Source organism: Dermochelys coriacea, chromosome 12 (assembly GCF_009764565.3).
Source record: "Dermochelys coriacea isolate rDerCor1 chromosome 12, rDerCor1.pri.v4, whole genome shotgun sequence".
Lineage (NCBI taxonomy): Eukaryota > Metazoa > Chordata > Testudines > Dermochelyidae > Dermochelys > Dermochelys coriacea.
In genome coordinates, this window is record NC_050079.1 from 4,939,560 (window position 1) to 4,952,493 (window position 12,934).

General features: G+C 45.5%; 1 protein-coding gene across 1 annotated transcript in view; it reads right to left on the reverse strand.

Annotated features, from left to right (window-relative positions):
- The window catches only part of PLEKHG4 (pleckstrin homology and RhoGEF domain containing G4), a 181,144-nt gene that overhangs the window by 108,529 nt on the left and 59,681 nt on the right, over nucleotides 1-12,934 (reverse strand). Inside the window, 2 exon segments of the mRNA XM_038368060.2 lie at nucleotides 65-181; nucleotides 4,413-4,499. Of these exon segments, the coding sequence (XP_038223988.2) occupies nucleotides 65-181; nucleotides 4,413-4,499 (204 nt within the window).

Here is a 12,934-nt window from a genome sequence, read left to right on the forward strand (position 1 = left end):
TATGGGAAATCTGGCCATAATCCTAGAAGCAGCCAGTGTAAAGACTGTTGCACATCTCACTCACCATGCGAAAGCTTAGCCAGTCCCGATGGCAGTAAGGGAAGGCTCCATCCAATTCCAGTGGCAGCTGTGTGCTGTCTATGTGCTTGTGGAGGGACTTCATTGAGGTGAGAAGTTCAATCTGAGAAGAAAAAAGCACATCTGCATCACATGTCTGCCTGAAGAAAGGAGCACCGGAGAGTCAAGAGTGTAATGGCTATGCCAGAAAAGGTATGTTCTTAGCTCAGGTTAGATAACATGCATCAAAGCAGCAGTGAAGACACAGCAATTCAGCTTTTTACTCAGGTTAGTAGCTCAAGTTCAACCCCAGGCTTCCCTTATAGGTGTTAGTGGAGGATAAAAGCCAAGTTGCTGGATCTTCAGTGTTATTTTAACCTGAGTTAGAACATAAGAACGGCCATACTGGATCAGACCAAAGGTCCGTCTAGCCCTGTATCCTGTCTTCCAACAATGGCCAATGCCAGGTGCTTCAGAGGGAATGAACAGAACAGGTAATCATCAAGTGATCCTTCCCCTGTCGTCCATTCTCAGCTTCTGGCAAACAGAAGCTAGGGACACCATCCCTGCCCACCCTGACTAACAGTCATTGATCATTGGTTTCAGAGTAGCAGCCATGTTAGTCTGTATCCACAAAAAGAACAGGAGTACTTGTGGCACCTTAGAGACTAACGAATTTATTTGAACATAAGCTTCCGTGGGCTACAGCTCACTTCATCGGATGCATAGAATGGAACATATAGTAAGAAGATAGATATAGATATAGGTATAGATATAGATACATACAGAGAACATGAAAAGGCAGAGTAAGAGGTTAATTAATTAAGATGAGCTATTATCAGCAGGAGAAAAAAAACTTTTGTAGTGATAATCAAGATGACCATTTAGACAGCTGACAAGAGGATGTGAGGAAACTTAACATGAGGAAATAGATTCAATATGTGTAATGACCCTGCCACTCCCAGTCTCTATTCAAACCCAAGTTAATGGTATCTAGTTTGCATATTAATTCAAGCTCAGCAGTTTCTCACTGGAGTCTGTTTCTGAAGCTTTTCTGTTGCAAAATTGCCACCTTTAAATCTGTTACTGATCATTGATCATTGGCTAACCTGAGTCAAGAACACACTTTTTTTTTTTTTTTTTTTTTTTTGCAGCGTAGGCGTACCCTATGAGGGGAGGGGAATAAGTAAGGTGAATGTCTTTCTTTTGATCCACTTTCCAGCAGGGCTAACAAGAGATCCCAGCTCTCTATGACAGCCTGAACCTCTACATGCACAGAGGAGGTATGTGCAATCCAATCACAAGCTGAAGGAAAAAACAAAAGCTCAGCAATCTTAGAATAATTCACTAGTTTCCCATTCTATAGTTCAATGAGCAAACTGGAAGCAAAGCAGTGTGAAACGGAAGATTGAAAGGAGCCAGGAATTCCTCCAAAGCCAAAATTATCTAGTGGCGACAGAGCAAATCTCTGCCTTCCATGGTCACATGGCATGGTATGATTCATGCATGTTTACAAAGTTTCTGTGGGATTGTAAAACTGGCAACAGGCTTCCTAAAATAATGTCCAGAGAAGCATCCTAACACAGCAGACCTTCTCTGCTCCAATCACAGTGTGCCTCTGGTCTATGCCAGGAGTCATTTGCCACTTAGAGGGTATCCAAGATCCAATACACCCCACCTTCCTCCCGTCAGAGGCTACAGCTGAGCTGGTGCCATCCCAGAAACATAATACCGACTGGGAAAATGGACAAGAGCTGCTGAGAGAGCCTGCAGTGCTGGGCTGGGAGTGAGAAATTCAGACACAAACATCCAACATTCCTCTAGAGTTGCAAAGTTTCCATTTTCTCATTAAAACTGTGATTTTCCCTTTGATTCTCCTGTGTGCCAATTTCTTTATTAATCTCTGTTCTGCCAGTTTCTGATCCCCTTGGATTTGTCAGCTTCCACTTGTTTAAAACTTTTTTTCCCCATTCATTACTTTGGTTGTTTTCACCCACACAGATATTCCTCTCTATCCCTTGCTCTATGTCACATACACACACACACACACACACACACACACTTGCCCCCCTGCGTGTGAATGATCGGTAACAAATGCCTCCAGCTTGTCACCTTTGCTCATTCTCTTCGTAACCAGAGATGGCCAGACTCCGCACACACACAGCCGCATTAAAACAACTTCTCCCAAAATGAACCTCAGAGTGTTCAGGACCTTTTTCTGTAGGAATCCTGGGTGAAATCCTGGCTCCACTGAAGTCAATGGGAGCTTTGACTTCAAAGGGGCTAGGGCTTCATCCCAGGTCTCATGGCTCCTTACACATTTACAACTGAGGTCGTGTCTGACTCAAGCACTGACAGCATGCTGAGTCCAATCCTCCACTCACTCACCTGCAGGCAATTCAGACAGCATCTTCCACACACAGATTGTGAGCTCTTTGGAACAATGATTGTCTTGCTATATCGCGTATGAACAGTATCCAGCAAAAGGGGGCTGTGAAGGGTTATGCAGAAACCCCATGCTGGGTAACACAGGTTAACAGGATAATGTGGGCTCCGCCCCATCACATCTGCAAGAGCTTAAAAGGGAGAAACCCAGCTCAGCTGATGGCAGACCAGGGAGGAGGGCAGTCCACACCTCCCCTCCCCTCCAGTTCTCAGCTCCTAGAGAGAGGGCTGGCGGAAGGCAGGAGCTCCTCAATGAACGCTCCCTGAGGGAAACGAAGTCCCAATGCTGACTCACCTTGAGAGGGAACCGTTCCCCTTTACCACCTGTGAACTCAGTTTAGGACCGCAGCCCCAACAAGTGCCCTCTGAAGGAAGAGAGCCTATGCCCAGTTTTGGGATGATTCCTTTGGGTTATTTCCCTTGTTATTCTGTTCACTGATAACCCCAGAAGGAGCCGACTATCCAGGGCCCAACCAGAGGGCTCTCAGAACTGCAGTGGAGAAAATGCCCAGATATCACAGAGCAATGGCTTGGGTGAGTGCTTGGGCCCTGCCCAGAGCCTTAGGGTGTCCCAGGTGAAGGAACACTAGTGATGCATGCCTTATCACCACTTGCTCAGTATGAATCAGGAGGCCTTCTCTATTGCACCCTCCTCCTTGTGAAATTACAATGATTTTTACAGCTGCTGTGCTACCACCCTACAAATAATATACTTTTGGATGCTGCTCTATCAATTTTAACTCACTGAAGTCACACTGCAGCTGCACAGTCAGAACTACAGGTAATCAAGGGAAGCAGAAGTTAAGCTTCCAACAGCCACATTAACTCAGCCATGTTGTGCATCTTGTATGTTTTGAGATTTACGTTTTGCAACTATCAGTACTATATTAAGCTACTCCTTTAACACGCTTCTCCCTCTGTGTTTGACCTTTTTGTGTTGAGCTTCCTGGAGTCACAGAACAGCACCTCCGCCATAGAGTTCAAGGCCAGGAGAGGCTGCATCTAGTCCAGTGTTTCTCAAATGCGGCCACTGTGGCCTTTCCTTGCGGCCACAGTCATCTGGGTTGTGCTGGGGGGGGGTGCAAAGCAGTGGTCCCTCTCCAAGGGCCACCAGTAGTGGTGGGGTCCTGCCCCCCTCCAGAGAGAACAACTCTGGAGGTGCAGGCAGCTGGTGAATTCCCCACTTTCCCAGGGGTAGGGGAGGCAGGCTTTGGCAATGGGGCTTTGAGCTCCGTCCACATGGTGGCAGGCACTGGTTCCAGGCTCCGGCCCCAGGCTCACCACCCCCGCCATTGTCCTTGGGCCCCACTGCCTCCCTGTCCGCCTTCCCATTCAGGACTTAAATTTGTCCCAGGGCTTGCAGGAACTGAGTACGTCTGGTGTGAAAAGTGATATTAACAAACATACAAATATCACTTTTCACAGCAGAAGACTTACCAGCTAGCAAGTCTTAGAAGAAGAAAAAGCGCAACCAAAAAAGCAAAAAAACCAACAAAAAGACAAAAACATCCAAAGCACCTTATTTGTGTTTCTATTCTGATTAGGTCCAGTAAAGAATAGAGACAATGAGGAGTCCGGTGGCACCTTAAAGACTAACAGATTTATTTGGGCATAAGCTTTCGTGGGTAAAAAACCCACATCTTCAGATGCATGGAGTGAAAATGACAGATACAGGCATAAATATACTGACACACGAAGAGAAGCGAGTTACCTTACAAGTGGAGAACCAGTGGTGACAAGGCCAATTCAGTCAGGGTGGATATGGCCCACCCCCAATAATAGATGAGGAGGTGTCAATACCAAGAGAGGGGGAAATTGCTACAAATTAGTGCACAGAGAGCTCACTGTTCAGAGGCTTAACACAAGTATCAGGAGCTACCCAGCAGTTCCTGAATGAATGATTCCATTACCTGCACCGCTGTTGGCTTCTCCATCCGAAACGTGATCTCTCTTTCAACAAGCAGCAGAACTCCGTGAATACAATGAGCAACCATGTCCTGTAACAGAGAACAGAGCACAGATCTCTTACGAGCCGGATGGATTGCTTAGGAGAATGTGTGACGTTGCACCCCTTAAGGCTTTATGGAAATATGCTTATGAACGTGTATATGACATAACTGGAATATGTTTTATGCCACATATGCCATGTAACATATCTCTGAAAAAGTTATTATCCACTGAATCTAATTATCCTATTTGTATGCATGTATCATTTTTGTATTCGGAGTTATGAATATTGGCTGTATACTTGTTTAATTTTAAATAGCCTCAGTAAAGCATTTGGTCAGCTTCCTGAGAAAGGAATGTGCAAATTAAGTGCCCAATCAAGAAACACTTAACGGACAATGGATCTTGGAAGGCTCCAATCCACATAAGTAGTCTATTTGAGGACTTTCAAGGTAGCATGTGAACCATGGCTGCTACCTGTAAGGTCTGAGTTGTGCATGGACATGTGACTTGCCATGTGACTCCAAAACTTCATCTTGTAACTGGAATTCTACACAGGGGAAGGGAGGGGTGTCCACCCACAAGAGAAAGTCTATTTAAACCCCTGGGAGACCCCTCCATTTTGTCTTCAGCTGGCTCAAGAGATATCCTCTGGGGGTGGAGAGGATATCTGAAAGAAACTGGAACAAAGGACAGTAACCACAAAGGGTGTGAATGATTGCTGGACCCAGACTAGAAGGAGACTAGTCTGTAAAAGGAAGCTTACTAGAACACCTCTGAGGGTGAGGTTTTATCTATATTCAGTTTTCTTACTGTATTAGGCATAGACTTGCGTGTTCTATTTTATTTTGCTTGGTAATTCACTTTGTTCTGTCTGTTACTACTTGGAACCACTTCAATCCTACTTTCTGCATTTAATAAAATCACTTTTTACTTATTATTTAACCCAGATTATGCATTAATACCTGGGGGGGGGGAAACAGCTGTGCATCTCTCTTTATCAGTATTATAGAGGGCAAACATTTTATGAGTTTACCTTTATACAGGGTAAAACGGATTTCTTTGGGGTTTGGACCCCATTGGGTGTTGGGCATTTGAGTGTTATAGACAGGAACACTTCTTACACTGCTTTCAGTTAAGCCTGCAGTTTGTGGGACGTGATTCAGACCTGGATCTGTGTTTGTAGCCGGCAAGCATATCTGGCACTACCAGGCAGGGCTCTGGAGTCCCAAATTGGCAGGGAAAGCAGGGGCAGAAGCAGTCTTGGCACATCAGTTGGCAGCCCCAAGGGGGTTTCTGTGATCCAACCCATCACATTATGTACCATTATTTTATTTCAACACAAGAGATTGCAATGCCATCTTCAAAGATAGTTGCAATTGCAAACTGGAGGGCACAGTCTCCCCTTGAGGGGCAGGCAGTTATACCTGTTGGCGAGGGTCTTCCCTAAAGAGAATGTACTCTCCAAGCTGTTAGCCCTGCAGTTACCTTAGGGAAACACTGCACAGAGTTAGGTTTCCTGGATGCAGTAAAAAGTTGCCTTTTACGCTGGGCACTGTCCCTACCTGAAAAGTGGCATTTTCTTCACAATGCCAGCAATTTTGTGTTCTTTACTTAACTGCTCCCAGCCCAGCACCAAGGACTTGCCTCCAGCAACTAGCATTAACAGACAGAAGCACCAAAATTCAAGGATGTCCTGGCAGCTGTGGCCTCAATCTCCCTCTCTGCTCCAGCAGGAGGTCTCCAAGTAGGAGAGCATTCCACAGGGAAGTTAGAGACAGGCACAAAGAGCTAAGACAGGAGTAAAGAAAACAGACAATGTGAATAGTGGGGTTGCTAACCAAATCATGGCTTGGTTTGGACAGCAGGGAAGGCTTCATATTTTAGCAAACGTTCGAATAGGAGCTCTTCCAATAAAAGGCTATAAGAAAGCCTTTGCCCAAGTTAAATTGGGACTAGCAAAGCCAAAATATCAGAAGTAAAATATTAAGCAACTGTGATGGGTGTCCACCCCACACAAGACTTGAAAGGTTAAGGTGGTGGTGGGGGGGCAATTAATTGCCCAAGCTGCACCTGGAGAAGGAGTCAGGGAGCAAGGATTAATTAGACAAGGCTCAGCTGAACAGAACAGGAGGGGCCTGTCTAAAGCCCAGGAGCTGAGAGCAGCAGGGGGGCTTCAGGGAAGAAGTCTGCAGTAACTCCCTGGGAGAAGGGAGGTGTGTTTGGGGCTATAGAGCTAGGTAGCCTACAGCTACTCCCTGGAAGGAGGAAGTTTGGGCTGGCAACCCCAGAGCAGGGGGAGAGCCAGGAAGGTAGGAAAAGCAGCAATGTATGGGGTAGGGCAGACCTTGGCTGCTGAGCTGGAACCTGGTGTAGAAGGTGGGCGCAGTTTTCTCTACCAGCCACAAGGGAAGTAGTGCAGACCAGACAGCAGCAAACAGACTGCCTGGGACAATTCAACTTGGAAGACTTTGATACCCCAAAATGGGAGGATGATAGCAACCTGGTTGGAGGGCCAAGTCATGAACAGGAAGCTGCAGCTCCTGGGGCAAGAGGTGCAACAGGGTGAGAGAAGACAGGTGAAGGGACTGCCAGAGCAGGGTGCAGCACCTGGAAAGAGTTAATCCCCAGAGCAGCCAGCAGGAGATGCCCTGGTGGTGAGTGAAACCCTCTGACAGCAACAAATACATTTTTTTGGTACGGTTTCAGCTGCAATCTGTCCAGAATAAATGCAATTGACCAGCAAGCCTTTGACAGGAGAACTCTGTAACCATATTCTCCAACAACCTTAAAGACATAACACCCAAAGTGAGCAGCAGCACAAGCAAACAAAGTAGGCAATCACTGGAAAACGCAGGGGATGATGAAGAAAAGCGAATGGCGCTGCATATTGCTTTAACAGTCTCCCATTTCTACCCCGTCAGCTGAACTTGACTCTAAATTAATGGCTTGAGAGCCAGCTCTAAGAATACAGTTCTGCCTCAGCTCTCACTGCGAAAGGTGGAAGAGGTTGTCCAAGTCTAATGTCTTGAATCATAGAGGTGCTTCCCCTTAACTGATCAAGTCATTGGTCTTTCTTTTGATCGAGAAACGAAAGGCCGATGTTCAGAGAGGCCCAATTCAGAATTCTACAAATATAAGGGCCATAACCACAGTGGAGATCTCTGGGCAAGGAAACAGACTTTTCCTTATGCTAAAGAAGGATCTCTCCTCATCCCACCCCCTTGTATGAGTGGGATACAATGCTAACAGCAGCACCTTCTAAGCCTACAGGGGTTTTTCTGAACCATTTGTTTACCTTTTCATTTGACCACTGACAAATGTCAGCAAAAGGCCAGAACAGCACACAGGACACACAACTAGCTCAGAATTACTGGAGTAAAAACTGGAGATCACCTGGGAAGGGAAGGGAGAGGGGGGAGAGAGACATAGATCACAGCTGTACAGACATTCTGGAATTTGACTGGTGTGTCTGCTGGACAGTGCGGGTGGGTGAAGATCGTTTCCAGACAGCTGGTGGCACTGAACATGTATATTTAATTAGGTTCCCCACCGCCACCTTTCTTTTCCTCCTACCTGCCTGCATAATAGGGTCATGATACTAATGTTCTGACAACCCAATAATTTCTGAAAACACACGGTGAGACTGTAAAATTGGAATTATGATTACAGATAATCAGAAAGTATAGAGGGGTGGTAAGGGTTCCTTTGGAAATTTTCATTGAAAAACTAAAATTTTCATCCAAAAACTGTCAGAGTCAGACTTTTTTTAGTTTTCCAGAAAAGAAAATATCAGAAGACTAGGTAGTAGGTGGCCAGGCCTAGTGGTCAGAGCAGGAGTCAGGCCTAGTGGTCAGCATCTGAACACCAGAGCCCAGGGTTGAGATAGGACCAGACCCAGGAAGCAGGGCCAAAGATCAGAACCAGAGTCAGAGTCCAAATGCCAGAGCCAAAAGTGCAGATGGAGTCAGGGATCAGAGCCAAGGGTCAAAATTGGATTACCAGAAGTCAGGGAAGGCAGGATCAGGGCTGGTTCTGAGGCAGAACCAAGGCTGGAATAGGACGGGAACACGGCTGGGTGCAGGGCAGGATGTGGGCTGGAGCTGTGGAGGAGCAAAGCAGGAGCAGGGCTTGGGGAGACAAGCACAGGAAGGCAGAGAGTCTGTGGGCATGTGCACTGAACAGCCAGCAAGCTGTTGCTGCTGCTAGGTTTAAGAACCGGCCTGCTGGCTTCTTCAGCCAGTCAGGCAGAGTGGTCCATCAGGCTGCCTAGGGTGTCAGGAGTACTGAGCATGTGCAACTGAGGGCCGTACTCCTGACAGAAAATGGAATATTTCCAAGAAAAGCAGACACTTTCCACAATGGTTTCTGTTTAGTCAGAAGCTCAGTTATCAGTTGGAAAAAAGTTAACAGAACAATTTTGACCAGACCTAATTCTGACTTGCAGGTTGAATGCGGCAGAAGGAGGGAGTGGTGCACAAGAGGTTAGAAAGGGAAGGGCAGAATCTGAGCAAGCAAGAGGCTGGCAAAGGAAACTTCCTATAGCTCACAATCTATTTTTGGTTTCTTGCTTGCAGTGTTGTTGTAGCCACGTTGGTCCCAGGAGATTAGAGAGACAAGGTGGATGAGGTAGTATTTTTTTTGGACCAACTTCTGCTGGTGAAAGAGACAAGCTTTCAAGTTTACATAGAGTTCTGTCTCTCTAATCTCTTTGTTTACATTTTCACTAATAAGATGACACCACGCTAAAGGGGTCCCAAGCACTTTGGAGAACAGAGTTAGAATTCAAAAGGACTTTAACAATTGAGAGAATTGATCAGAAAGCAATAGCATGAAATTCAATAGATAAGTGCAAAGGACTACACTGAGGAAGGAAAAACCAAAGGCACCACTACAAAGTGGGAAATAGCTGGCTAGGTGCAATTCTGCTGAAAACTATCTGGGGTTACATTGGATCAAAAATTGAATACGAGTCAATGAGATGCAGTTGTGAAAACAGCTAATATCATTCTGGGGTGTATTAACAGGAGTGTTGAACATAAGACACGAGATAATTGCCCCACTCTACTCAGCACTTGCGAGGTGTCAGCTGGATACTGTGTCCAGTTTTGCCCACTACACTTTAGGAAAGATGTGGACAAGTCTAGAGGAGAGCAACAAAAAAGACAAAAACCTGACCTATAAGAAAAGGGTAAAAAAACTGGGTATGTTTAGTTTTGAGAAAAGAAGACTGACGGGGGACCTGAGAGTCTTCAAATATATTAAGTATGTTATAAAGAGAATGGTGATCAATTGTTCTCCATGTCTACTGCAGGTACAACAAGAAGTTGTTCCTTGACTTTAGCAAAGCTTTTGACACAGTCTCCAACAGTATTATTGCCAGCAAGTTAAAGAAGTATGGGCTGGATGAATGGACTATAAGGTGGATAGAAAGCCTGCTAGATTGTCGGGCTCAATGCGTAATGATCAATGGCTCCATGTCTAGTTGGCAGCTGGTATCAACTGGAGTGCTCCAAGGGTTGGTCCTTGGGCCGGTTTTGTTCAATATCTTCATTAATGATCTGGAGGATGGCATGCTCTGCACCCTCAGCAAGTTTGCAGACGACACTAAACTGGGAGGAGAGGTAGATACATTGGAGGGTAGGGATAGGATACAGAGGGCTCTAGACAAATTAGAGGATTGGGCCAAAAGAAATCCGATGAGGTTCAACAAGGACAAGTGCAGAGTCCTGCACTTAGGACGGAAGAATCCCATGCACCGCCACAAACTAGGGACCGAATGGCTAGGCAGCAATTCTGCAGAAAAGGACCTAGGGGTTACAGTGGACGAGAAGCTGGATATGAGTCAACAGTGTGCCCTTGTTGCCAAGAAGGCCAATGGCATTTTGGGATGTATAAGGAGGGGCATTGTCAGCAGATCGAGGGATGTGATCGTTCCCGTCTATTCGACATTGGTGAGGCCTCATCTGGAGTACTGTGTCCAGTTTTGGGCCCCACACTACAAGAAGGATGTGGAAAAATTGGAAAATGTCCAGCGGAGGGCAACAAAAACGATTAGGGGGCTGGAACACATGACTTATGAGGAGAGGCTGAGGGAACTGGGATTGTTTATTCTGTGGAAGAGAAGAATGAGGGGGGATTTGATAGCTGCTTTCAACTACCTGAAAGTGGGTTTCAAAGAGGATGGATCTAGACTGTTCTCAGCGGTGGCACATGATAGAACAAGGAGCAATGGTCTCAAGTTGCAGCGTGGGAGGTTTAGGTTGGATATTAGAAAAAACTTTTTCACTAGGAGGGTAGTGAAGCACTGGAATGCATTACCTAGGGAGGTGGTGGAATCTCCTTCCTTAGAGGTTTTTAAGGTCAGGCTTGACAAAGCCCTGGCTGGGGTGATTTAGCTGGGGATTGGTCCTGCTTTGAGCAGGGGGTTGGACTAGATGACCCCCTGAGGTTCCTTCCAACCCTGACATTCTATGATTCTAAGTAATGGGCTTAATCTGCAGCAAGGGAGATTTAGGTTATTTAGTAAGAAAAACTTTTTAACTCTCGGGGTGGTTAAGCTCCTGAACAGGCTTCCAAGGGAGGTTGTGGAATCCCCATCACCGGAGGTTTTTAAGAATTGGTTAGAGAAACACCTGTCAGGGATGGTCTAGGCCAGTGGTTTTAAAACTTTTTTTCTGGCAACCCCGTTGAAGAAAATTGTTGATGCCCACAACCCAACGGAGCTGGGAATGAGGGGTTTGGGAGGGGCTCAGGGCTGGGGCCAAAGGGTTGGGATGCCGGGATGAGGGCTCCAGGATAGGGCTTGGAATGAGGGGTTCAGGATTCATAGATACGAAGGTCAGAAGGGACCATTCTGATCATCTAGTCTGACCTCCTGCACAACGCAGGCCACAGAATCTCACCCACCCACTCCTACGAAAAACCTCACCTATGTTTGAGCTATTGAAGTCCTCAAACTGTGGTTAAAGACTTCAAGGAGCAGAGAATCCTCCCTCAAGTGACCCGTGCCCCATGCTACAGAGGAAGGCGAAAAACCTCCAGGGCCTCTTCCAATCTGCCCTGGAGGAAAATTCCTTCCTGACCCCAAATATGGCGATCAGCTAAACCCTGAGCATATGGGCAAGATTCATCAGCCAGATACTACAGAAAATTCTTTCCTGGGTAACTCAGATCCCAGCCATCTAATATCCCATCTCAGGGGATTAGGCCTATTTACCCTGAATATTTAAAGATCAATTAATTACCAAAATCACATTATCCCATCATATCATCTCCTCCATAAACTTATCACGTAGAATCTTAAAGCCAAATAGATCTTTTGCCCCCACTGCTTCCCTTGGAAGGCTATTCCAAAACTTCACTCCTCTGATGGTTAGAAACCTTCGTCTGATTTCAAGTCTAAACTTCTAGGTGGCCAGTTTATACCCATTTGTTCTTGTGTCCACATTGGTGCTGAGTTTAAATAATTCCTCTCCCTCTCCTGTATTTATCCCTCTGATATATTTATAGAGAGCAATCATATCTCCCCTTAACCTTCTTTTAGTTAGGCTAAACAAGCCAAGCTGCTTAAGTCTCCTTTCATAAGACAAGTTTTCCATTCCTCGGATAATCCTAGTAGCCCTTCTCTTTACCTGCTCCAGTTTGAATTCATCCTTTTTAAACATGGGAGACCAGAACTGCACACAGTATTCTAGGTGAGGTCTCACCAGTGCCTTGTATAACGATACTAAAATCTCCTTATCCCTACTGGAAATACCTCTCCTGATGCATCCCAAAACCGCATTAGCTTTTTTCACAGCCATATCACATTGGCAGCTCATAGTCATCCTATGATCAACCAATATTCCAAGGTCCTTCTCCTCCTCCGTTACTTCTAATTGATGTGTCCCCAGCTTATAACTAAAATTCTTGTTATTAATCCCTAAATGCATAACCTTACACTTCTCACTATTAAATTTCATCCGATTACTATTACTCCAGTTTACAAGGTCATCCAGATCCTCCTGAAAAAATATCCCGATCCTTCTCTGAATTAGCAATACCTCCCAGCTTTGTATCATCTGCAAACTTTATTAGCACACTCCCACTTTTTGTGCCGAGGTCTGTAATAAAAAGATTAAATAAGATTGGTCCCAAAACTGATCCATGAGGAACTCCACTGGTAACCTCCCTCCAACCTGACAGTTCGCCTTTCAGTAGGACCCGTTGTAGTCTCTCCTTTAACCAATTCCTTATCCACCTTTTGATATTCATATTGATCCCCATCTTTTCTAATTTAACTAATAATTCCCCATGTGGCACAGTATCAAACGCCTTACTGAAATCTAGGTAAAATAGATCCACTGCATTTCCTTTATCTAAAAAATCTGTTACTTTTTCAAAAAAGGAGATTAGGTTGGTTTGGCACGATCTACCTTTTGTAAAACCATGTTGCATTTTGTCCCATTTACCATTGACTTCAATGTCCTTAACTAATTTCTCC